Source organism: Hemiscyllium ocellatum, chromosome 47 (assembly GCF_020745735.1).
Source record: "Hemiscyllium ocellatum isolate sHemOce1 chromosome 47, sHemOce1.pat.X.cur, whole genome shotgun sequence".
Taxonomy (NCBI): Eukaryota; Metazoa; Chordata; class Chondrichthyes; order Orectolobiformes; family Hemiscylliidae; genus Hemiscyllium; species Hemiscyllium ocellatum.
In genome coordinates, this window is record NC_083447.1 from 11,706,937 (window position 1) to 11,732,286 (window position 25,350).

The 25,350-nt window shown below is 43.7% G+C and overlaps 1 protein-coding gene across 1 annotated transcript in view; it reads left to right on the top strand.

The window, feature by feature from the left end:
* Window positions 1-25,050, top strand: part of LOC132836629 (forkhead box protein A2-like) — an 88,321-nt gene extending 63,271 nt beyond the window's left edge. Inside the window, exons 2-3 of the mRNA XM_060856020.1 lie at window positions 23,752-24,692; window positions 24,741-25,050. Of these exons, the coding sequence (XP_060712003.1) occupies window positions 23,752-24,692; window positions 24,741-25,050 (1,251 nt within the window). The remainder of the gene's footprint in view (window positions 1-23,751; window positions 24,693-24,740) is intronic.
* The last annotated feature ends 300 nt before the right edge of the window (window positions 25,051-25,350 follow it).

The window sequence follows — 25,350 nt, forward strand, 5'->3', positions numbered from 1 at the left end:
TGTCAGTGCATGTTTACGTCATTATTTTTCTGTGTTGGTGAGTGTGTCTCCATCACTGTGTCATTGTGTGTTTATATCAGTGTTAGCATGTGCTAATGTGTGTATTTGTATCAGTGTAGCAGTGCAGGTGTTTATACAAGTGTTAGTCTGTGATAGAGAGTTTGAGAGTGTTTCTATTGGCGAGTCATTGCGTATTTATATCTGTGTTCATTTGTGTTTGTGAGAGTGTTTCTATCAGCGAGTCAGTCAGTGTTATTGAGTGCGTTTCTGTCAGTGTGCCTTTGCGTATTTATATCAGTGTTAGTCTGTGTTAGTGAGTGTGTCTCTGTCAGTGTGTCATTGCGTGTTTATATCAATGTTAGTTTGTGTTAGTGTGAGTGTTTTTGTTATTGTGGCGTTGCATGTTTATATCAGTGTTTTAGTCTGTGTTAGTGAGTTTGTTTGTGTCAGTGTGTCATTGCGTGTTTATATCAATGTAAGTCTATGTTAGTTTTTCTATTAGTGTGTCAGCGCATGGTTATATCAGTATTAGTCTGTGCTCCTGAATTTACTTCTGTGTTTGGGTGTGTTTTTATATCAGTGTTAGTTTGTGTTAGTGAGTGTGTTTCTGTCAGTGTGTCAGTGTATGTGTTTTTTACCAGTATTAGTCTGTGTCAGTGAGAGTGTTTCTATCAGTGTGTCACTGCGTATTTATATCAGTGTTAATCTGTTTTAGTGACTGTGATTTTATCCGTGTGTCTTTGCGTGTTTATATGAGGCTAAGTCTGTTTTAGTGAGAGTGATTCTATTAGTGTGCCAGTGCATGTTTATATCAGTGTTAATCTATGTTAGTGAGTGTGTTTTTATCAGTGTGTCATTGCGTTTTATATCAATGTTAGTTTGTGTCAGTTAGAGTGTTTCTGTTATTGCGACGTTGCGTGTTTATATCAGTGTGTTAGTCTGTGTTAGTGAGAGTGTTTCTATGAGTGTGTCAGTGAGTGTTTATGTCAGTGTTAATCTGTGTTAGTGAGTGTGTTTCTATCAATGTGTTATTGCGTGTTTATATCAGTGTTAGTAGTCTTAGTGGGTGTGTTTATATCAGTGTGTCAGTGCGTGTTTATATCAGTGTTAGTCTGTGTATGCGAGTGTGTTCCTGTCACTGTGTCATTGTGTGTTTATATCAGTGTTAGTCTATGTTAGTGAGTGTGTTTCTGTCAGTGTGTCCTTGAGTGTTTATATCAGTGTTAGCCTGTGCTAATGTGTGTATTTGTATCAGTGTAGCAGTGCAGGTGTTTATACAAGTATTAGTCTGTGATAGAGAGTTTGAGAGTGTTTCTATCAGCGAGTCTTTGCGTATTTGTATCTGTGTTCATTTGTGTTTGTGAGAGTGTTTCTATCAGTGTGTCTTTGTGTGTTTATATCAGTGTTAGTCTATGTTAGTGAGAATGTTTCTTTAATGTGTCATTGGATGTTTATGTGAGTGTTAGTCTGTGTTAGCGAAAGTGATTCTATCAGCGTGTCAGTGCGTGTTTATATCAGTGTTAGTCAGTGTTAATGTGTGTGTTTGTATCAGTGTGTCAGTGCAGGTGTTTCTACAAGTGTTTATCTTTGTTAGTGAGTGTGTTTCTATCAATGTGTCAATGCGTGTTTATATCCGTGTTAGTCTGTATTAGTGAGTGTATCTCTATCAGTGTGTCAGTGTATGTGTTTATACCGGTGTTAGTTTGTGTCAGTGGCAGTGTTTCTGTCAGTGTGTCAGTGCATGTTTATGTCAGTGTTAGTCTGTGTTGGTGAGTGTGTTTCTATCAGTGTGTTTGTGCGCAATTGTATCAGTGTTAGCCTGTATTAGTGAGTGTGTGTTTATCAGTGTGTCAGTGTATGTGTTTGTATCAGTGTTAGTGTGTGTTGGTGAGTGTGTCTCTATCAGTGTGTCAGTGTATGTGTTTATACCGGTGTTAGTTTGTGTCAGTGACAGTGTTTCTGTCAGTGTATCAGTGTAGGTGTTTATACCAGTGTTAGTCTGTGTTAGTGAGAGTGTTTCTATCAGCGTGTTAGTGCATGCTTATATCAGTGTTAATCTGTGTTAATGTGCGTCTTAGTATCAGTGTATCAGTGTAGTTATTTATACCAGTGTTAGTCTGTGTTAGTGAGTGTGTTTCTATCAGTGTTAGACTGTGTTAGTGGGTGAGTTTATATCATTGTGTCAGTGTGTTTATATCAGTATTAGTCTGTATTAGTGAGCATGTTTCTGTTAGTGTGTCATCGCATGTTTATATCAGTGTTTTAGTCTGTGTTGGTGACAGTGTTTCTATCAGTGTGTCAGTGCATGTTTATGTCAAGTGTTAGTCTGTGTTGGTGAGTGTGTTTCTATCAGAGTGTTAGTGCACATTTGTATCAGTGTTAGTCTGTATTAGTGAGTGAGTGTTTATCAGTGTGTCATTGTGTATTTATATCAGGGTTAGTCTGCGTTAGTGAGAGTTTTTCTGTTCATGTGTCATTGCGTGTTTATATCAGTGTTTTAGTCTGTGTTAGTGAGAGTGTTTCTATCAGTGTGTCATTGCTTGTTTATATCAGTGTTAGTAGTGTTAGTGGGTGTGTTTATATCAGTGTGTCATTGTGTGTTTACATCAGTGTTAGTCTGTGTTACTGAGAGTGTTTCTATCAGTGTATCAGTGTGTGTTTATATCAGTGTTAATCTGTGTTAGTGAGTGTATTTCTGTCAGTGCGTCATTGCGTGTTTATATCTGTGTTAGTCTGTGTTAGTGCGAGTGGTTCTATCAGTGTGTCAATGCGTGTTTATATCAGTGTTAATCTGTGTTGGTGACTGTGTTTTTGTCAGTGTGTCAATGCGTGTTTATATCTATGTTAATTTGTGTTAGTGTGAATGTTTCTGTTAGTGTGTCGCTGCATGTTTATATCGGTATTTTAGCCTGTGTTAGTGAGAGTGTTTCTATCAGCGTGTCAGTGCATGCTTATATCAGTGTTAGTCTGTGTTAATGTGCGTCTTAGTATCAGTGTATCAGTGTAGTTATTTATACCAGTGTTAGTCTGTGTTAGTCAGTGTGTTTCTATCAGTGTTAGACTGTGTTAGTGAGTGAGTTTATATCATTGTGTCAGTGTGTTTATATCAGTATTAGTCTGTATTAGTGAGCATGTTTCTGTTAGTGTGTCATTGCGTGTTTATATCAGTGTTTTAGTCTGTGTTAGTGACAGTGTTTCTATCAGTGTGTCAGTGCGTGTTTATGTCAGTGTTCATCTGTTTTAGTGACTGTGTTCCTATCAGTGTGTCTTTGCGCGTTTATATGAATGTTAGTGTATGTTAGTGAGTGTGTTTCTATAATGTGCCATTGCATGTTTATGTGAGTGTTAGTCTGTGTTAGTGAGAGTGATTCTAACAGCGTGTCAGTGCGTTTTTATATCAGTGTTAATCTGTGTTGGTGAGTGTGTTTCTGTCAGTGTGTCAGTGCGTGTTTATATCAGTGTTAATCTGTGTTGATGAGTGTGTTTCTGTCAGTGTGTCCTTGTGTGTTTATATCAGTGTTTTAGTCTGTGTTCATGAGTGTGTTTGTATCAGTGTGTCAGTGCACGTTTATATCAGTGTTAGTCGATGTTAGTGAGTGTGTTTGTGTCAGTGTATCAGTACGTGATTATATCAGTATTAGTCTGTGTTCGTCATTGTGTTTACATCTGAGTTCGGTGTACTTTTATATCAGCGTTAGTTTGTGTAAGTGAGTATGTTTCTGTCAGTGTGTCATTGCGTGTTTATATCTGTATTTGTCTGTGTTAGTGAGTGTGTCTCTGTCAGTGTGTCATTGCATGTTTATATCAGTGTTAATCTGTGTTGGTGAGTGTGTCTCTATCAGTGTGTCAGTGCGTGTTTATATCAGTGTTAGTCTGTGTTGGTGAGTGTGGTTCCATCACTGTGTCATTGTGGGTTTATATCAGTGTTAGTCTGTGGTAGTGAGAGTGTTTCTATCAGTGTGTCAATGAGTGTTTATGTCAAGTGTTAGTCTGTGTTGGTGAGTGTGTTTCTATCAGAGTGTTAGTGCGCGTTTATATCTGTGTTAGTCTGTATTAGTGAGTGTGTGTTTATCAGTGTGTCATTGTGTATTTATATCAGGGTTAGTTTGTGTTAGTGAGAGTTTTTCTGTTCATGTGTCATTGCGTTTTATATCAGTGTTTTAGTCTGTGTTAGTGAGAGTGTTTCTATCAGTGTGTCAATGCGTGTTTATATCAATGTTAGTTTGTGTTAGTGTGAATGTTTCTGTTAGTGTGTCGCTGCATGTTTATATCGGTATTTTAGCCTGAGTTAGTGAGTGTGTTTCTATCAGTGTGTCAGTGCGTCTTTATGTCAGTGTTAGTCTGTGTTAGTGAGTGCATTTCTATCAATGTGTCATTGCGTGTTTATATCAATATTAGTTTGTGTTAATGAGAGTGTTTCTGTCAGTGTGTCGTTGCATTTTTATATCAATGTTTGTGTTAGTGAGAATGATTCTATCAGTGTGTCAGTGCGTGCTTATGTCAGTGTTGATCTATGTTAGTGAGTGCGTTTCTATCAGTGTGTCAGTGCGTGGTTATATCAGTATTAATCTGTGTTGTCAGTGCGTTATTATCTGTGTTTCGGTGTGTTTTTGTCAGTGTTAGTCTGTGTTAGTGAGAGTTTCTCTATCAGTATGTCATTGCGTGTTTAGTGTGCGTGCTTCTGTTAGCGTGTCATTGCATGTTTATATTGGTGTTTTAGTCTGTGTTAGTGAGAGTGTTTCTATCATTGTGTCAGTGTGTGTTTATATCAGTATTTGTCTGTGTTACTATGTTTACATCTGTGTTTCGGTGTGTTTTTATATCAGTGTTAATCTGTGTAAGTGAGTGTGTTTCTGAAAGCGAGTCATTGCATGTTTATATCTGTGTTAGTGAAAGTGATTCTATCAGTGTGTCAGTGCATGTTTATGTCAGTGTTAGTCTGTGTTGCTGAATGTGTTAGTGCACGTTTATATTTGTGTTAGTCTGTATTAGTGAGTGTGTGTTTATCAGTGCGTCAGTGTAGGTGTTTGTATTAGTGCTTGTCTGTGTTAGTGAGTGTTTTTCTATCAGTGTGTCAGTGTGTGTTTATATCAGTGTTAGTCAGTGCTAGTGAGTGTGTCTCCATCAGTGTGTCAGTGTAGGTGTTTATACCGCTGTAAGTCTGTGTCAATGAGACTGTTTCTATCAGTGTGTCAGTGCGTGTTAATATCATTGTTAGTCTGTGTTAGTGAGTGTGTTTCTATCAGTGTGCCATTGCACGGTTATATCAGTGTTAGTCTGTGTTAGTAAGTGTGGTTCTATCACTGTGTCAGCGCAAGTTTATATCAGTTTTTACATGTGTTGGTGAGTGTGGTTCTATCAGTGTGTCAGTGTGTGTTTATATCAGTGTTAGTCTGTGTTAGGGAGTGTGTTTGTATCAGTGTGTCCATGTGTGTTTATGTCAGTGTCAGTCTGTGTTAATGTGTGTTTCTATCAGTGTATCAGTGCAGGTGTCTATACCAGTGTTAGTCTGTTTTAGTGATAGTGTTTCCAACAGCGTGTCAGTTTGTGGTTATTTCAGTGTTAGTCTGTGTTAGTGAGTGTGAATCTGTAAGTGTGTCAGTGTGTGTTTATGTCAGTGTTTATCTATGTCAGTGAATGTGTTTATATCAGTGTCATTGCGTGTTTATATCAGTGTTAGTCTGTGTTAGTGAAAGTGTTTCTATCAGCCTGTCAGTGCGTGGTTATATCAGTAATAGTCTGTGTTACTGTATTTACCTCTGTGTTTCAGTGTGTTTTTATGTCAGTGTTAGTCTGCGTTAGTGAGTGTGTTTCTGTCAGTGTGTCAGTGTGTGTGTTTATATCAGTGTGTCAGTGTGTATTTATATCACTGTGTCAATGTGTGTGTTTATATCAATATGTCAGTGTGTGTGTTTATATCAGTGTGTCAGTGCGTGTTTATATTAATGTGTCAGTGTGTGTGTTTATATCAGTGTGTCAGAGTGTGTGTTTATATCAGTGTGTCAGTGTGTGTGTTTATATCAGTGTGTCAGTGTGTGTTTATGTCACTGTGTCAGTGTGTGTGTTTATATCAGTGTGTCAGAGTGTGTGTTTATATTAGTGTGTCAGTGCGTGTTTATATTAATGTGTCAGTGTGTGTGTTTATATCAGTGTGTCAGTGTGTGTTTATGTCACTGTGTCAGTGTGTGTGTTTATATCAGTGTGTCAGAGTGTGTGTTTATATCAGTGTGTCAGTGTGTGTGTTTATATCAGTGTGTCAGAGTGTGTGTTTATATCAGTGTGTCAGTGCGTGTTTATATTAATGTGTCAGTGTGTGTGTTTATATCAGTGTGTCAGTGTGTGTGTTTATATTAGTGTGTCAGTGCGTGTTTATATTAATGTGTCAGTGTGTGTGTTTATATCAGTGTGTCAGTGTGTGTGTTTATATCAGTGTATCAACATGTGTGCTTGTGTCAGTGGGTCAGTGAAGTGTTTATGTCAGTTTGTCACTTTGTGTATATAACAATTTGTGACTGAGTACATATATCAGTCTGTCAATGTGTGTTGATATTAAGGTGTCAGTGTGTGTTTATATATCATGTTGTCAGTGTTTCCATATTTGTTAGTGTGTCAGTATGTGTGGTAACATCAATGGGTCAATAATTGTGTTTATGTCAGTGTGTTAGTGTGTATGTATCAATGTGTTAGTGAGTGTGTTTATATCAGTGTGTCTCTGAGCATGTGTGGCTTTGTTTACAGCATATGTCAGTATGTGTTAATATCAGTGTGCCAATGTCTGTTTTTATATCAATGTGTCAGTATGTGTGTTTATAATTGCATCAGTGAGAAGTTTATATCAATGTGTGTTTATATTGCTGTATCAATGTGGCAAAATATGTATTTATATCAGCATGCCATGTGTGTTATTTAGTGTGTTTATATCAGTATAACAGTGTGTCTGTTTCTATCAGTGCAACACTACGCATTAGATCAGCCTGTCAGTTTGTGTGTTTTTAGACAGTGTCCCAGTCTGTGTATTTATATCAGTGTGTCAGAGTGTATTTATATCAGTGTCCCAGTCTGTGTATTTATATCAGTGTGTCAGAGTGTATTTATATCAGTGTCCCAGTCTGTGTATTTATATCAGTGTGTCAGTGTGTACTTATATCAATGTCCCAGTCTGTGTATTTATATCAGTGTCCCAGTCTGTGTATTTATATCAGTGAGTCAGAGTGTGTGTTTATATCAGTGTCCCAGTCTGTGTATTTATATCAGTGTGTCAGTGTGTATTTATATCAATGTCCCAGTCTGTGTATTTATATCAGTGTGTCAGTGTGTATTTATATCAGTGTCCCAGTCTGTGTATTTATATCAGTGTGTCAGTGTGTATTTATATCAATGTCCCAGTCTGTGTATTTATATCAGTGTCCCAGTCTGTGTATTTAAATCAGTGAGTCAGAGTGTGTGTTTATATCAGTGTCCCAGTCTGTGTATGTATATCAGTGTGTCAGAGTGTGTGTTTATATCAGTGTCCCAGTCTGTGTATTTATATCAGTGTGTCAGAGTGTATTTATATCTGTGTCCCAGTCTGTGTATTTATATCAGTGTGTCAGAGTGTATTTATATCAGTGTGTCAGTGTGTATTTATATCAATGTCCCAGTCTGTGTATTTATATCAGTGAGTCAGAGTGTGTGTTTATATCAGTGTCCCAGTCTGTGTATGTATATCAGTGTGTCAGAGTGTGTGTTTATATCAGTGTCCCAGTCTGTGTATGTATATCAGTGTGTCAGAGTGTGTGTTTATATCAGTGTGTCAGTAATGTGTGTGTTTATATTAGTATGTCAGTAATTGTGTTTATGTTAGTGTGTATGTTTATGTCAGTGTGTGTGTTTATGTCAGTATGTATGTTTATATCAGTGTGTCAAGGTGTGTTTATATCAGTGTCATACACTGATATAAACACACTCACTGACACACTGACATAAAGATACGTTGTCAGTGATTGTGTTTATATCAGTGTGTCAAAGTGTATTTATATCACTGTGTCAGTATGCATTTATATAAGTGTGTCAGTGTGTGTTTATAAAAACTGTGTCAGTGTGTGTGCTTATATCACTGTGTCAGTGTGCGTTTAAATTAGTGTGAGTGTGATTGTGTTTATATCAGTGTGTAAGATTATATATTAATGTATCCATCATTGTGTTTATATCACAGTGTCTGTGCGTTTTTGTAGTGTATTTGTGTCATTGTGTTTATATTAGTGTGTCAACAGATGTATACATTTGCCTCTGTGCATGTTTATATCAGTGTGTGTGTTAATATCAGTGTTGCAGTTTGTGTTTTCATCACTATGTCAGTGTGTTCGATTATATCAGTTTATCTGTGTTTATATCCATGTCACTGCATGTGTTCATAACAGTGTGTGTGTTTATATCACTGAGTCGGCCTGTGTTTGTATCAACTTGCCCGTGTATCAGTGTGTGTTTATATTTTTGTGTTAATGATTGTGTTTATATCATTGTGAGAGTGTGGATTTTTTTTATCAGTTTGTCTCTGTGAGTGGTTATGTTATGTGAATGGTTCTGTTTTTATCACTATGACAATGTATGTTTATATAGAGAGTTTGTGTTTTTATATCAGTGTATATGTTTATGGCAGAGTGTCACTTTCTGATTTATATCAATGTGACAGCGTCTACTTTGATTAATGCAACAGTGACTGTATTTAGAAATGTTTGCATCACTGTGTCAGTGAGTGTGTTTATATCATTGTGTATATTTATATAGTGTGTCAGCGTGAGTGTTAATATCAGTATTTGTTTCCAGTCAATGCATCAATGTGTGAATTCATATCATGGTGTTTCTGTCTGTATACTGTATATCAATATTTCTGTATATGTGCAAAAGTGAGTACTGCAGATGCTGGACGTCAGAGTCAAGATTAGAGTGGTGCTGGAAAAACACAGGAGTGAGGATGATGAAGGGCTTTTGCCCAAAACATTGATTTTCCTGTTCTTCGGATTCTGCCTGATCCGCTGTGTTTTCCCAGCACCACTCTAAGCTTGTCTCTGTATATGTGTTTATATCAGTGTGTCAGTTTTATCAGCGTGTGAGTGTGTGTGTTTGTATCAGTGTGAGAGTGTATGTGTTTCTATCAGCGTGTCAGTGTGCGTTTATATCAGTGTGTCAGTGAGTGTGCATATATCAGTGTGTGTTTATATCAGTATGTCAGTAAGTGTGCTTACAGCAGTGTGTCAGTATTGACATCAGCATGTCTGTATGTTTTTATCAGCGTGTCAGTGTGTTTGTATTATGTTATTGATTGTGTAGATTGTGTCAGTGTGTGCTTATATTAGTGTGTCTGTGTGTGTATGCCTGTGTCATTATCGCAGTGTTTCACTTTCTGTGTTTATATCAGTGCGACAGTATCTGTCTTCATATAAGTCTGTCAATGTGTGTTCATACCAGTGTCAATTTGTGTTTATGCCTGTGTGTGTGTGTGTTGGGTTGTGGGCATCGCTGGCTGGTCAAGGTTTATAGCCTAACCTGAGTTGACCTTGATTAGGTGGCGATGAGCTGCTTTCCTCATACCGTGGTATTCCATGTGCTGTCGGTGGACCCACAAAGCCATTACACAGGGCAATCCAAGATTTTAGCCCAGTGAGAGGAATGGGCAGCATTATATTTCCAAATCTAGATGGGAAGCGGCTTGAAGGGAAATGGCAAATGGTGGCGTTCCCATATATCTGCTGTATTTGTCCTTCTAGACAAAAGTGGTCTGGGGTTTGGAAGGTGCTGTCTGAGGATCTTGGGTGAAGTTTTGCACTGCATTTTGTAGATGGTACATACAGCTGCTGCTGAGCATTGGTGGTGGAGGGACTGACTGCTTGAGGGGTGTGATGCCAGTCAAGGAGGCAGCTTAGTCTTGGATGGTTGAAAATGTGTTGCTGGTTAAAGCACAGCAGGTCAGGCAGCATCCAAGGAACAGGAAATTCGACGTTTCGGGCATAAGCCCTTCATCAGGAATGAGGAGAGTGTGCCAAGCAGGCTAAGATAAAAAGTCTTGGATGGTGTTGAGCTTCGTGAGTGTTTTTCAAACTGCTCCCGTCCAGGAGCAAGTGGGGAGTATTCCATCATACTCCTGACTTGTGCCTTGGAGATGGTGGACACGCATTCAGGAGTGAAGAGGTGAATGACTTGCCGCAGTATTCCTGGTCTCTAACCTGCTCTCGTAGCCACTGTGCTTATGTGAGTCCAGTTGTGTTTCTGGTCAATGGTAACCCCCTCCAGGATGTTGATAGTGGGGAAATCAGTCATGGTAACGCATTTGAATGTCAACAGACTGTCTGCTATTGGAGGTGGTCATTGCCTGGCATTTGTGTGGCATGAATCTTACTTGCCACTTGTCAGCCCAAGCCTGGATATTGTCCAGGTCTAATTGCATTTGGGTAAGGGCTGTTGCAGTCTGTAGGGAGTTGTGAGTGATGCTGAACATTGTGCAATGTGTGTTTTACATCTGTAAGTATGTGTTTATATCCGTGGTGGTGAGAGAACTAGATCCAAATAGGGGCCAAGAAGTAGATCTACACTTAGAAGCTAGAGAAAATGCTGAGGTTTTGAATCAATACTTTTCATGTTTATTTACAAGAGAGATACTGCACATGCCTTATTGACAGAGGAGGAATCTCCGTCACTAGAAGGGTTTAACGTATAGAAGGAAGAGGTATTGAATAAGACCATAAGACATAGGAGTGGAAGTAAGGCCATTCGGCCCATCGAGTCCACTCCGCCATTCAATCATGGCTGATGGGCATTTCAACTCCACTTACCAGCGTTCTCCCCGTAGCCTTTAATTCCTCGAGACAACAAGAATAAGTCACCATGCTCCAATTTGACAAGGCACCCGGACCAGGTGAAACTGTTAGCTGAAGTTATGAAAGAACAAATTAAATCCCAGACAGGAGCACGGCTTGGTAGATTTGTTTCCCCTTTAACAAAATGCTTTCTGCTGAAATTCAAATATGCAATGCTGAAGACTTTTCTTTAACCATAGACCAGAATTCTATTAAGAAAAGAAATGAAAGAATAATCCATACTCTCCCCCATACTATATATCCAAAGCGATTACATTTTGAAACACATAGAAAAGGTTTAATCCCATTAATCCCAAAACGTTCTTTTTTGGGACGGCACAGTGTCTCAGTGGTTAGCACTGCTGCCTCACAGTACCAGGGATCCAGGTTCGATTCCCGCCTCGGGCGACTGTCTGTGTGGAGTTGCACATTCTCCCTGTGTCTGCGAGGGTTTCCTCTGGGTAGTCCGGTTTCCTCCCACTTTTCAAAGATTTGGTGGATTGGCTGTGCTAAATTTCCCATTGTGCCCAGGGGATGTGTGGGTTAGTTGGATTAGCCATGGAAAGTGCAGGGACTGGGTGGGATGCTCCTCAGAGGGTCAGTGTGGACTTGCTGGGCTGAATGGCCTGTTTCTACACCGTAGGGATTCTGTTCTACGAAACGGAGTTTTTGAAGAAGTAACAGAGAGTGTTGATGAGGGCTGGGCTACTGATGTGGTGTAGGAGACAGTGAGGTGTGCAGGTGCTGGAGATCAGAGTGAGAGTGTGTTGCTGGAAAAACACAGCAGCATCCGAGGAGCGGGAAAATCGACATTTTGGGCCGGAGCCTTTCATCAGGATTTGGGGTACACGAAGGCATTTGCTACAAACCCACACAACAGATTTACGATGACAGTGATAGGTCACAGTTTAAATGGGACAGTAGAAAAGTGAAGACAAGATTGTTTGAGGGATCGGTCATGGAATAAATAGTCCTGTAGCAATGCTGAGGGGTCAGGAAAGAGACAGAAACAGGTAAGGGGCAGTCTTTGGGCTGGAAGTAGGTTTGTAGTGGGGGGGTCCCCATGAATCAGTATTGGGACCTTTGCTTTTCCTGATGCACATTGATCTAGATCTTAGTGTACAGCGGACAACTACAAAGTTTCAAACAACAGAAATCTTGGGAGAATTGTAAATTGTGAGTAGAACTTAATGCGATTTTTGAAAGAAAATTCGCACATTGATGCAATGAGCAGATAAGTGGCAGATGATGTTCAACGGCCTTTCTATGTATTTCAAAATTTAATCACTTTGGACATATATTATAGGTGGAGGGTATGGACGAGGCTGAAGTAATATATTTTGGCACGTAGCTAAAGCAGGCAGTCAAAAACAAAGGGCTAATGCAAAATTAGCAGGAGCAAAAGCCTGGGCCTATATGTACATTATTCATTAAAGTTGGAAGGACAGGCAAAGAGGGTTATTAATTTAAAAAAATGCTTTTTTTCCCCAGACTTCATTAATAGCAGCACAGAGTGCAAAAGCAGCGTACAAGATGAATGTATGATTAGACCTCAGCTGGAACACTGTGTGCAGTTCTGGGTGCCACTCTGCAGACAGGATGTGAATGCTGCGGGGAGAGGGCGGAAGAAGTTTACAAGAACGTTTCCAGGGATAAGAAAGTTCCGCTCTGAGGAAAGTTTGGAGAGGTTGGGATTGGTTTTCTTGGACAGAAGGCCTTGAGGAGATTTGACAGAGGTTTTCAATATCATGAGGGGTCTGGATAGATGGGATGGGGACGGGGGGAGCAGTTCCTATATGCAAAAGGCTTGAGATGCAGAGGGCACAGTTTTAAAGTGTTTTGCAAAATATGCAAATACAGGGTGCAGTGCAACATTTACAGTCCGTGAGCAGTTAGGGTCTGGAATGTCCTCCCTGGAACTGTGATGGAAGCAGGTTTCGTTGAGGCAGTGAGAAGGATGATTGTTTAATTAGAATCAATGTGCAACAGGTAACGGTAAGGGAATGGTGACCTGATGTAGGGGTATGGGTGGGTTGCGCTTCGGGTCGGTGTGGACTTGTTGGGCCTGTTTCCACACTGTAAGTAATCTAATCTAAAGCCAGGGCAGACATGATGGACAAAATGGCTACCTTCAACATTGTAACACGTCTCTGAAAGGGTGCACACGCTTGTATCAAATGGAATGTTTATATCAAGAGTGTCAGTTAGTGTGTTTATTTCATTACTTAGAGAGTCATAGAGACGTACAGCATGGAAACAGACCCTTCCGTCCAACCCATCCAGATATCCCAACACAATCTAGTCCCACCTGCCAGCACCCAGCCCATATCCCTTCAAACCCTTCCTATTCATATACCCATCTCTACTTCTTTTATATATATTCATGGGACATGAATGTCACTGGCTGAGTCAGAATTTATTGCCCCTCTCTAGTTGCCATTGAGAAGATAGTTTGCAGTGGCAAGCTCAGCCAGGCGGCCCTCATAGAATATGAGTTCCCTGATTGGGGCTGTTAACCTGGTTCAATCATGGAGCTCTGGCTGACAGATAGAAATCGGTTTCTGTTCACCCTGAGAGCTGGCTCCGAGGGAGCCGGATCAGTGTGAAGGGCTCTCGAGAGGGAAAGGGGGAGAAAGAGAGGACTATAGATGCTGGAGGTCACAGTCAAAGAGTGTGGGGCTGGAAAAGCACGGCTGATCAGGCAGCATCCGAGCAACAGGAGAGTCAACGTTTCGAGCATAAGCTCTTCATCATGAAATGGCAACTCTCCTGTTCCTCAGACGCTGCCTGACCGCCTGTGCTATTCCAGCATCACATGTTTTGAGTATGGAGGTGTAAATAAAGTTTAAAAAAAATCACACAATATCAGGTTATAGTCCAACAGGTTTATTTGGAAGCACGAGCTGTTGGACTATAACCTGGCGCTGTGTGATTTTTAACTTTGTCCACCCCAGTCCAACACCGGCACCCCCAAATCCTGGTGTCAATAAAGGCTGTCTTGATGACAGCATGCCCCAGTGGAGTTATTTCTGTTAAACTGCACTTACAGAAGGTTCACCCATGACGTTGCGTGGGAGAGAATCGCAGGATTTCAGCTCAGTGCCACAGAAAGAACAGGAATGAATTTCCACATCAGGATGATGAATGGCTTGGAGAGGAACATACAGGGGGTCATGTTCCCACACACTTGCTGCCCTTGTCCTGAAAGATGGGGGTGAGTTTGAAAGATGCTGTTGAAGAGCCTTGATGAATTTCTGAAGTGCTTTTTATAAACAGTACACATTGCTGCTACCGAGTGTCCGGAACGGAGGAGGGAAGTTGGTGGATTGAGTACCAGTTAAGTAGCTTGTAGAGTCACAGAGATGTACAGCACGGAAACAGACCCTTTGGCCCAAACCGTCCATACTGACCATAGAGTCATAGAGATGTACAGCACGGAAACAGATTGTTCAGTCCAACCCGTCAATGCCGACCAGATATCCCAACCCAATCTAGTCCCACCTGCCAGCACCCGGCCCATATCCTTTTCTATTCATATACCCATCTAAATGCCTCTTAAATGTTGTAATTGTACCAGCCTCCACCACTTCCTCTGGCAGCTCATTCCATACACATACCACTCTCTGTGTGAAAAAGTTGCCCCTTAGGTCCCTTTTATATCTTTCCCCTCTCACTCGAAACTGATGCCCTTTCATTCTGGACTCCCCCACCCCAGGGAAGACATTTTGTCTACTTACCCTCTCCATGTCTCTCATGATTCTATAAACCTCTATAAGGTCATCTCTCCGTCTCCAATGCTCCAGGGAAAACAGCCCCAGCCTGTTCAACCTCTCCCTATAGCTCAAACCCTCCAACCCTGCCAACATCCTTGTAAATCCTTTGTGAACCCTTTCAAATTTCACAACATTCTTCCATTAGGAAAGAGACCAGAATTGCACGCAATTCCAAAAGTGGCCTAAATAACGTCCTATACAGCCGCAACATGACCTCCCAACTCCCTGTACTCAATACTCTGACCAATAAAGGAAAGCATACCAAATGCCTTTTCACTATCCTATCTACCTGCAACTCCACTTTCAAAGAACTATGAACCTGCACTCCAAGGTCACTTTGTTCAGCAACACTCCCCTGGACCTTACCATTAAGTGTATAAGTCCTGCTCAGATTTGCTTTCCCAAAATGCAGCACCTCACACTGATCTAAATTAAACTCCATCTTATTATGTTATAAATCTCAAAGCTGTCTTGGTCCTAGATGGCTTCAAGCTTATTGAGTGTTGTTGGAGCTGCACCCATCCAGGCAAGTGGGGAGTATTCCATTACACTCCTGACTTTTTTTTTAGATTCCCTACAGTGTGGAAACAGGCCCTTCAGCCCAACCAGCCCTCCGAAGAGTAACCCACCCAGACCCATTTCCCTCTGACTAAAGCACCTAACACTACGGGCAATTTTTAAGCATGGCCAATCCACCCTGACCTGCACATCTTCAGACTGTGGGAGGAAACCAGAGCACCCAGAGGAAACCCACACAGACACGGGGAGAATGCACAAACTCCACACAGACAGTCACCCGAGGCCGGAATCGAACCTGGGACCCTGGTGCTGTGAGGCAGCAGTGCGAGCCACTGTGCCGCCCCAAGACTTGTGCCTTGTAGTTGGTGAACAGGCTTTGCAGAGTTAGGCTACTCGTTGCCGGGCTCCTACCTGCTTTTGTAGCCATAGAAACAGGCTAGTCCAGTTAATGGTAACCCCCAGGATGTTGATAGTGGGGGAAAATCCAGTGATGATAACACCTCTGAATGTCAAGGCACCATAATTAAGACTCTTGTGTGCTGTGCATATTACTTGTCAGTTGTCCGCCCAAACCTGGATATTATTCTGGTCTTGCTGCATTTGGACACAGACGATGTTAGCAGCTGAGGAGTCGCAAATGGTGCTGAACATTGTACAGTCATCAGGAAGTTTCCTCCTGACTCCCAGGTTCCCTAGTGCTGCTGGGACTCCTTGATGGGTCAAATGCAGCCTTGATGTCAAGGGCAAATGTTCTCACCTCCCCTCTGGAATACAGCTCTTTTGTCCATGTCTGATCCAAGGCTTCAGTGATCCTGGTGGAACCCAAACTGGGCATCACTGAGCAGGTTATTGCTGAGTAAGTGCTGTTGAGGACACGTCCCATCACTTTACTGATGAATCAAGAGTCGACTGATGGGGCCGTGATTGGCCAGGTTGGATTTCCCCTGGGGACAGGATATACCTTGCCACTTCTCTATATTGTTAAAAACAGTGCGGCAGTTGTACGAAAGCAGCTTGCTAGGGGTAGATCACATTATTCTGGAGAACATATCTTCAGAACTGTCGCTGAAAGTTTGACAGGCTCACAGTTTCTGCAGTGTCCAGTGCCTCCAGCCAACTCTTGACATCATGCGGATATCAAATTGTCTAAAGACTGGCACCTGCAATGATGGGGTTCTCCAGGGGACGCTGAGATGAACATCCACTTGGCACTCCTAAAAGACTGTTCAAATGTATCATTGGTACTGATAGGATAGGTTTCCCCGTCACTAAAGCCAGGGATATTTGTGGTGCCCCCTCCTCTGGTAATTGTCCACCATCACCACCACCGCCATTCACAACAAGGTGGGGCAGGACTGCAGAACTTAGATCTTATCCATCAGTTATTGAGTTGCTAAGCCCTGTTCTACTACATTCTGCTTATGCTGTCTGGCACATCCATCCTGTATTATAACTTCACCAGGTTGACATCTCACATTGCGGGTATGCTTTGTAAGCTCCCGGCATGCCCTCCATCACCCTTTATTGAGCTAGCATTGATCCCCTGGTTTGATGGTAATGGTAGAGACGGGCGATATGCCAGGCCATGAGGTTGCAAATTGTGGTTTGAGTGTGATTCTGGTGCTGCTGACGATCCACGCTTCTTCATTGATGTTGAATCTTGAGTTGCGGGATCTGTTTAAAGCCTGTCCCATTTGGCACGGTGATAGTTCCACACAACCCGATGTAAGGTATTCTTAATATGAAGATGGGACTTGGTCTCATGAGGACTATGTGGTGATCAATCCTATTTATATGTTAATGGACAGATGCATCTGCAACAGGCAGTTTGATGAAGATTAAGTGAAGAATGCTTTCCCTCTTGTTGGGTCCTTCACCACCTGCAACGCTATAGCTATGTCCTAAGGACTTGACCAACATTAGTGCACCAAGTCACTCTTAGTGATGGATATTTTAAGTCCCTCACCTGGAGTATGTTCTGTGCCCCTGCTGCCCTCAGTACTTCCTCCAAGTGGTGTTGAACCTGAAGAAGTACTGATTCATCAGCTGAGGTGACAGTATGTGCTCATTAGCAGGAGGTTCCCTTGCCTGTGTTTGACCTGATGTCGTGAGGTCATGGTGTCCAGAGTCAAGCTCGAAAACTACCAGGGTGACTCCCTCCTGACAAAATAACATTGTACGTCTGTTCTGCCAGCATGCCAGGACATGTCCGAGGTGGGGATGGTTTCATCTGAGATCTTATCTGTAAGGTGTGTTTCTACGAATATGATGATGTTGACTTGACTGGTGTATGAGATAGCTTCTCTAATTTTGGCACTAGCCCCCAGATGTTAGTAAGGAGAACTTTGCAGAGTTGACTGTTTTCCATTTTCGTTACGTTGTGCTTCTGTAGTCTAGTGGTTACCATGTACACCTCACACATGAAAGGTTCCTGGTTTGATACCGGGCAGACACAGGGATGCTCCCTCATTATCAAGATAAGGTATGTTGTCCCAACTTTTTGGGAAATGTGAACAGAGTTCATTCAATGTGCAGCAGGATGGCTCAGTGGTTAGCCTCGCTGTCACACGGCACCAGTGACCCGGGGTCGACTCCACTCTCGGGCGACTGTGCGGAGTTTGCACATTCTCCCCATGTCTGTGTGGGTTTCCTCTGGGTGCTCTGGTTTCTTCCCACAGTCCAAAGATGTGCAGGTTAGGGTGGATTGGCCATGCTAAATTGCCCCATAGTGTCCAGGGATGTGTAGGCTAGGTAGATTAGCCATGGGAAATGCAGGATTGCAGAGATAGGGGGTAGGTCTGGGTGAGTTACAATCGGTATGGATGAATGGCCTGTTTCCTCACTGTAGGGATCCTATGGTTTCCAATCCCCAGGTCATGTGTCCAATTTCATTCCTTTTTTTTGAGACTCTTTAGTCATTAAAACCAAACCCGGCCAGTTCAGAGTCAACCATATTGCAGTGGGGTTACATGCAGCATATTTCCTTCTCTACAGGGCATTGAGAGGCAGAGAGGCTTTTCATGACAATCAACAAAGGGCATTATTGGACTTTTATTCAACTCAGATTTCAACATCTCCTGTGGTGGTATTCAAACCTGGATTCCCAAATCATTGCCTGCGCGGCTGGATTACTGGAATAAAATCTTAAAACCTGTGGGTGCTAGCAACTTGAATCAAAACCAGAAAGTGCTGGAGAAATTCAGCAGCATTTTAGAGAGAGACAGAGTTAGCATTTTGAGTCCAGCATTTCCAATTTTTGTCCCTGGCTTATTAGTCAAGATAACACATGGCTTAGAAAGGGTGGACGCTGGGCATTTGTTTCCGTTAGGCAGGAATACTAGTACCCATGGGCACAGCCTTAGAATAAGAGGGGGGTCAATTTAGAATGGAAATGAGGAGGCATTTCTTCAGCCAGAGAGTGGTGGGCCTGTGGAATTCATTGCCACGGATTGCAGTGGAGGCCGGGACGTTAAATGTCTTCAAGGCAGAGATTGATAAATTCTTAATCTCCCAAGGAATTAAGGAATATGGGGAGAGTGCGGGTAAGAGGCGTTGAAAGGCCCATCAGCCATGATTGAATGGCGGAGTGGACTCAATGGGCCGAATGGTCTTACTTCCACTCCTACAGTCTTCTAGTCAAGCGACAATACCACTACACCATCACCTCCCCATATTCATGTGTCAGTGTGTGTGTTTACATCAGTGCGTATGTGTCGGTTTATATCTGTGTGTGTATTTATATCAGGGTGGGTAATTATATTCCGGTGTCAACATATCCATTTGTCCAAGTGTGTCTGTCAATAAGCAACAAGGGCATGTAAAAACAGCACAGGAATACCTGTATCCTCCAACAGGCAAGCAGGGCTAATGCATGTTACTTGTTGCAACACGTATGTTTATATCAAATGACTGTTAAATCTAATCTGATGACTACAGGTTAAATAATGCAGCAGCCATTTCTCAGTTTAGGCTTAGAAGTACATCCATAAAAATACAACAAAATTACAGCATGGAAACAGGCTACTCAGCCCAACTTCTCCAGGCTAGTGTTTATGCTCAATACAAGCCTACTCCCACCCCGAACCCAACCCCCTTCTTATTTTACCCACTGAACATAGCCTCCTATTCCTTTCCTGTGTTTATGCATTCCTATGAAATGCATCCCTGATGTTCACTGCAGCCACTCCCTCTGGCGAGGTCAGACCTGGAGTACTGTGTACAGCTTTGGTCCCCTTGTGTGAGGTGGGATGTCATTGCAGTAGAGGTTTTTAAGAAGGGGTTTACTTGATTGACTCCAGCAAATTAGGGGTTTGTCTTCTGAAGAAAGATTACTCAGGTTAGGAGTATACTCTCTGAGTATAAGAAGAATGAGAGGCAATCTAATTAAGGTGCAGGCAATGAGGGTGGCACGGTGGCACAGTGGTTAGCACTGCTGCCTTACAGCGCCAGGGACCCGGGTTCAATTCCCGCCTCAGGCGACTGACTGTGTGGAGTTTGCACATTCTCCCCGTGTCTGCGTGCGTTTCCTCCCACAGTCTGAAGATGTGCGGGTCAGGTGAATTGGCCATGCAAAATTGCCTGTAGTGTTAGGTAAGGAGTAAATGTACGGGTATGGGTGGGTTGCGTGTCGGTGTGGACTTGTTGGGCCGAAGGGCCTGTTTCCACACTGTAAATAATCTAATCTAATCAAAATTCTTCTATAACGCCATGGTTGCGTTCTTATGCAACCTCTGTGTTACGGGAAAATCGCACTTTCGAAACAGTGCTTAGAGCATTGGAGCTGTAATCGTGTTGCAGCCAACATGCGTTTTAAAAGTTCACGTTCGAGAAACAGTGTCCCCCCCCCAATTCGTGTTACAGCGAACTTGTGTTGACAAAACGCGCGTTATAACAGAACGACCTGCACATAAATGCTAAAGAGGACTGGCAAAGTAGTCATAGTGAGGGGGTTTCCTCTTTGGGGGCAGTCTAGAATGGCAGGTCATAGCTTTAGACTAAGGGGCAGATTCAAGACAGAGAGGGGAAGGAACCATGTCTATCTCAAGGTTGTGAATCTGTGGAATTCACTCCCCGGGAATGCAGGGGATGCTGACTCTTTTCAATGTTTCATTTCTTTCTGTCTTTTCGCCCGTCCTCATTTGCGAGGATGGGATTCTGCATCTCCGTCGGATTGACCCATGCTTTTCAGCAAAACACTGTCGTGATTAGCCACAGCCTCCTGCCGCCTGACTGACCAGGAGACTCTCCTGCTCTTACCACCAGCCGACAGACATGCCGGAAGGATTTACTGGCTGTTTAGCCATAGTGCAAGTGCACCTTGCATGGCCACCAAGTGCTGGAGTGGGACTTGAACTGGAGCCCCTGGCCCAGAGGTAGAGACACTACCCTCTGCACCCACCAGATCTCCTTGTAGTCCCCTTAGTATTTCTATTAGTTTCTCTTCATTGATTACTGTAAGTTCACCCCTCACCTTTGTCTCTTGATTTTCACCGACTGCTTCTTATCCTTTCTACTGTGAAGCTGCATACAAAATATTGTTTAGTTCAGCGTGGTAGGAACAAGTTCTGGCATCATCCCCCCGTGAATCTTGCGTCTCCTCCAGTGTGGAGAAAGTGAGGACTGATCTCCTCCAGTCTCTCCTCTAATCCATTTTTTAAAATGACTTGGAAACCAGAACTGAGAACAACCGAGTACACTAAGGTCGTTCCGAAGAAGGGTCACATAGGTCAGGGAATAATAATTGTTTCTCTCTCCAGATATACTGCTGAGTTTCTCCTGCACTCGCTGTGTTTATTACAGAAATGTGGTCACTGTTGAAAATACAAGCACAGTAGCAACCAATCCCTGGAGTACCACTCTCACCTCTGTGCTCCAAGGTTGTAGTTCAAGCCATTGTAGAGTTCTGGCCACACAATACTAACTGGTGATTCCAGCCTGTTACTTGGGGGTTGTCACTGTTCAGACGAAATGTGAAACCGAGGTCCTTTCTGCCCTCTGTTTGTTTGATTTATTGTAGTCACGTGTACCTAAGTACAGTGAAAACCTTTGTTTTGCAAAGTGTACCGGCAGATGATAGCAAATAGGGGCATACAGAACCTAAGCTGCTCAGACAGAGAGAGGTATACAGGGTTACACAGGAGGTGTACAAAGCAGGATTGATATTATTTGAAGTTAGAGAGGTCCGTTTATCAGTCGAATAACAGCAGGGAAGAAGCTGTCCCTGAACCTGTCGGGGTGTGTGTTCAGGCGTCTGTACTTTCTGCCTGATGGAAGGGGTTGCGGTGGAGCATTACTGAGGTGCAATGGGGCTATGATGATGTTGGCAGTCTTTTTGTGGCAACGAGAGGTGTTCACAGTTGGGAGGTCGGCTTCTGTGATGGTCTGGTCTGTGCACACCAGCTTCTGTAGTTTTTTACCATCCTGGGCAGAGCACTACTTCAAAGACAATAGACAATAGGCAATAGGTGCAGGAGTAGGCCATTCAGCCCTTCGAGCCTGTACCGCCATTCAATATGATCATGGCTGATCATTCCTAATCAGTATCCACTTCCTGCCTTATCTCCATAACCCTTGATTCCACTATCTTTGAGAGCTCTATCCAACTCTTTCTTAAATGAATCCAGAGACTGGGCCTCCACTGCCCTCTGGGGCAGAGCATTCCACACAGCCACCACTCTCTGGGTGAAGAAGTTTTTCCTCATCTCTGTCCTAAATGGTCTACTCCGTATTTTTAAGCTGTGTCCTCTGGTTCGGCACTCACCCATCAGCGGAAACATGCTTCCTGCTGCCAGAGTGTCCAATCCTTTCTTAATCTTATATGTCTCAATCAGATCCCCTCTCAGTCTTCTAAACTCAAGGGTATACAAGCCCAGTCGCTTCAGTCTTTCAGTGTAAGGTAATCCCTCCATTCCAGGAATTGACCTTGTGAACCTATGCTGCACTCCCTCAATAGCCAGAATGTCTTTCCACAAATTTGGAGACCAGAACTGCACACAGAAGAGTAGAGTAACTCCTCTCTTTTAAGGACAGATTAGATAAGATTGGATTATATTCTTTCGAGCAGAGAAGACTGAGGATGTCCATGATTGACACGTGTAAAATTACCAGGGGTAGGAACAGGGTGAATAGAGAGCAGCTGTTCCCCTTGGTTGATGGGTCCAGCACAGGGGGCTACAGTTTTTGGGGAAGGGACAAGGGATTCAGAGGGGATTTGGGGGAAAAAAAATATCTCCACTCAGCGGGCGGTGGGAGTCAGGAATGCACTACCTGGAAAGGTAGGGGAGACTGGAAACCTTACAAGCTTTAAAACAAAATTTAGACAAACACTTGAAATATCATAACATTGAAGAATATGGGACAAGTGCAGGAAAATGGGATTAGCACACCTTTAGCACTAAGTGCAGGAAAATGGGATTAGCACGCCTTTAATGCTAAGTGCAGGAAAATGGGATTAGCACGCCTTTAGCGCTAAGTGCAGGAAAATGGGATTAGCACGTCTTTAGTGCTAAATGCAGGAAAATGGGATTAGCACACCTTTAATGCTAAGTGCAGGAAAATGGGATTAGCACGCCTTTAGCGCTAAGTGCAGGAAAATGGGATTAGCACGCCTTTAATGCTAAGTGCAGGAAAATGGGATTAGCACGCCTTTAGCGCTAAGTGCAGGAAAATGGGATTAGCACGTCTTTAGTGCTAAATGCAGGAAAATGGGATTAGCACGCCTTTAGTGGTAAATCATCGTGGGTGATTACTCAATCTACCGAAGGGCCTTTTAAGCACTGTATGAATCATTCTGGTCATTATTTATCCCTCAACCAGCATCGCTAAAAACAGATTCTGCGGTCATTGTCACAATGCTTCTTGTGGGATCTTGCTGTGTACAAACTGACTTGTGGCTTTTCCTAATAAATCGGGAAGCCTTAGGGAAACTTCCCTAAGTTGCTCTGGGAAGCCTTGTGATTCTAGACTTAATGTTGAATGAAATTTTACTGGGTGGAATGTTTATTAATAGAGGTCGCTTGACCCAGTGGGCTAGCCTCCCTGCTTGAACCAAAAGCTCTGGATTTGACTCCCAGTCCAGCAAAAGTGCATTCATAAAATGGCCAAACAAGTAAATGTTTCTGACGCACATCAAGGGCAAGCAGGAAGGATGGGGGAGATTCCCAATCTGTTGTTCTTGATACATATAGACAAGGAAGAAACTATGGTCTCATTCAATGTTCACCTTTATCGACAAAGCCCTAGCCAGAGAAACAATAGCCAACCTGCTGGACATACAGAACAGACAACAAGACGGGGAACCTATCAACAAAGACGGCACACTCAAACTACTGGACCTGCGCCTCACAACCCACTTCACATTCAACAACCAAACAACCAACCTCAAACTCTTGGTTTGTTGAAGAAAGAAGCTGGTATGAAGAATAGTGCTTTCAATATTTGTCTTCTGTGCCATTAGACAAGGGAAGTCTTCTCAGTAAGTTCTGCAGAAGGGTCACAGGTCCTGAAACATTAACTCTGCTTTCTCTCCACAGATGCTGCTAGATCTGCTGGGTTTTTTCCAGCAGTTTCTGTTCTTGTCTTCTCAGTCGAACGTTGACATTCACACTCAATTTCTTTCTCCCACCCAGATGTACCCTGTGGCAAGCAGTATGAATCCCAGTCTGGGCACCATGAACTCAATCAACACCTACATGGGCATGAATTCCATGGGCTCCGTCGGGAACCTTTCTCCCGCCTCACTCAACATGTCCTACACCAACCTCAGCCCGCCTCTCTCAGTGCTGCCGGGCACGGTCAGCCCCATCACCAATGGACTCTCGTCGATGCCAAGCTCCATGAGCCCCGGTGTGGGTCCGACCGGGGGTCAGACAGCGCCCGCCAACTCGCTGTCTCCATACCAGCCCATGGGCCAGACCTTGGGTCCCTTGGCGCTCTCGCCCGGTCTGAGCAGGGGCAAAGACTCCAAGCCATACCGCCGCAACTTCAGCCACGCCAAGCCTCCCTACTCCTACATCTCCCTGATCACCATGGCGATCCAGCAGGCCTCCAACAAGATGCTGACCCTGAACGAGATCTACCAGTGGATCATGGACCTCTTCCCTTACTACAGGGACAACCAGCAGCGGTGGCAGAACTCCATCCGGCACTCACTCTCATTCAACGACTGCTTCGTCAAGGTGCCGCGGTCACCGGACAAACCGGGCAAGGGCTCCTACTGGGCCCTGCACCCAGACTCGGGCAACATGTTCGAGAACGGCTGCTACCTGCGCCGCCAGAAGCGCTTCAAGTGCCCGAAGGAGAAGCTCTCGCCCCGGGAAGCGGCGGCCTCCTCTACCACCACCACCGCTTCCTCCACCGCCACCATTGACGGCGCCGTGAAGAATTCGAGCCCCAGCTCCGAGGACGCCGAGTCCAGTCAGTGCGACACCCCACCGGGAACCGAGGAGAGGAGGACCCTCACTGAGCTGGGCTGCCAGAGGGCGGTGGGCGCCTCCTCTTCGGTGCCAGGGGCGTCGCCGTCGCCTCTGCCTCAGAACATGGCGGCCGCCGCCCACCACCACCACCATCAGCAACAACAGCAACATCACCATCACCACCACCATCATCACCACCTCCTCCCGCTGCTGCCCGACCTCCAGACCGACCTGAAGATGGACCCGCACTACAGCTTCAACCACCCGTTCTCGATCACGAACCTGATGTCCTCTGAGCAGCCGCACAAAATGGACGCCAAGCTCTTCGAACCGCCCGCTCACTACAACAACAGCAGCGGCAGCAGCAACAAATACAGCAACAACTCCTACAACAACAACAACAACAACAACACGCTGCTCGCCAAAAGCGGCTTCGAGGCGCCCGGTGTCGCCAACGATCCCGGCTCCTATTATCAGCTCATGTACAACAGGTCGGTCCTCAACGCTTCATAAGTCTACATGCCCCACCCCCCACCCTCTCTCCAACCCTAGTCACCAACAAGCAAGGGAGAAAATTGAGGGTGGGTGTGGGGGTTGACTTCTCGAAAGGCCCCTCTTCAACTCGGCCACCTTGCCCCTCCCCCAATCACTCGGAGGCCTTTATCTGATTACTTTGCAACCTTTCTTTATGTGTGTGGCCCTGACAGGATTCCCAAGTTCAGACATAGAACACAGAACAGTACAGCCCCAGTACGGGCCCATTGGCCCTTGGTGTTTGTGCCAATCTTTTACCCTACTCTAAGATCAAGCCAG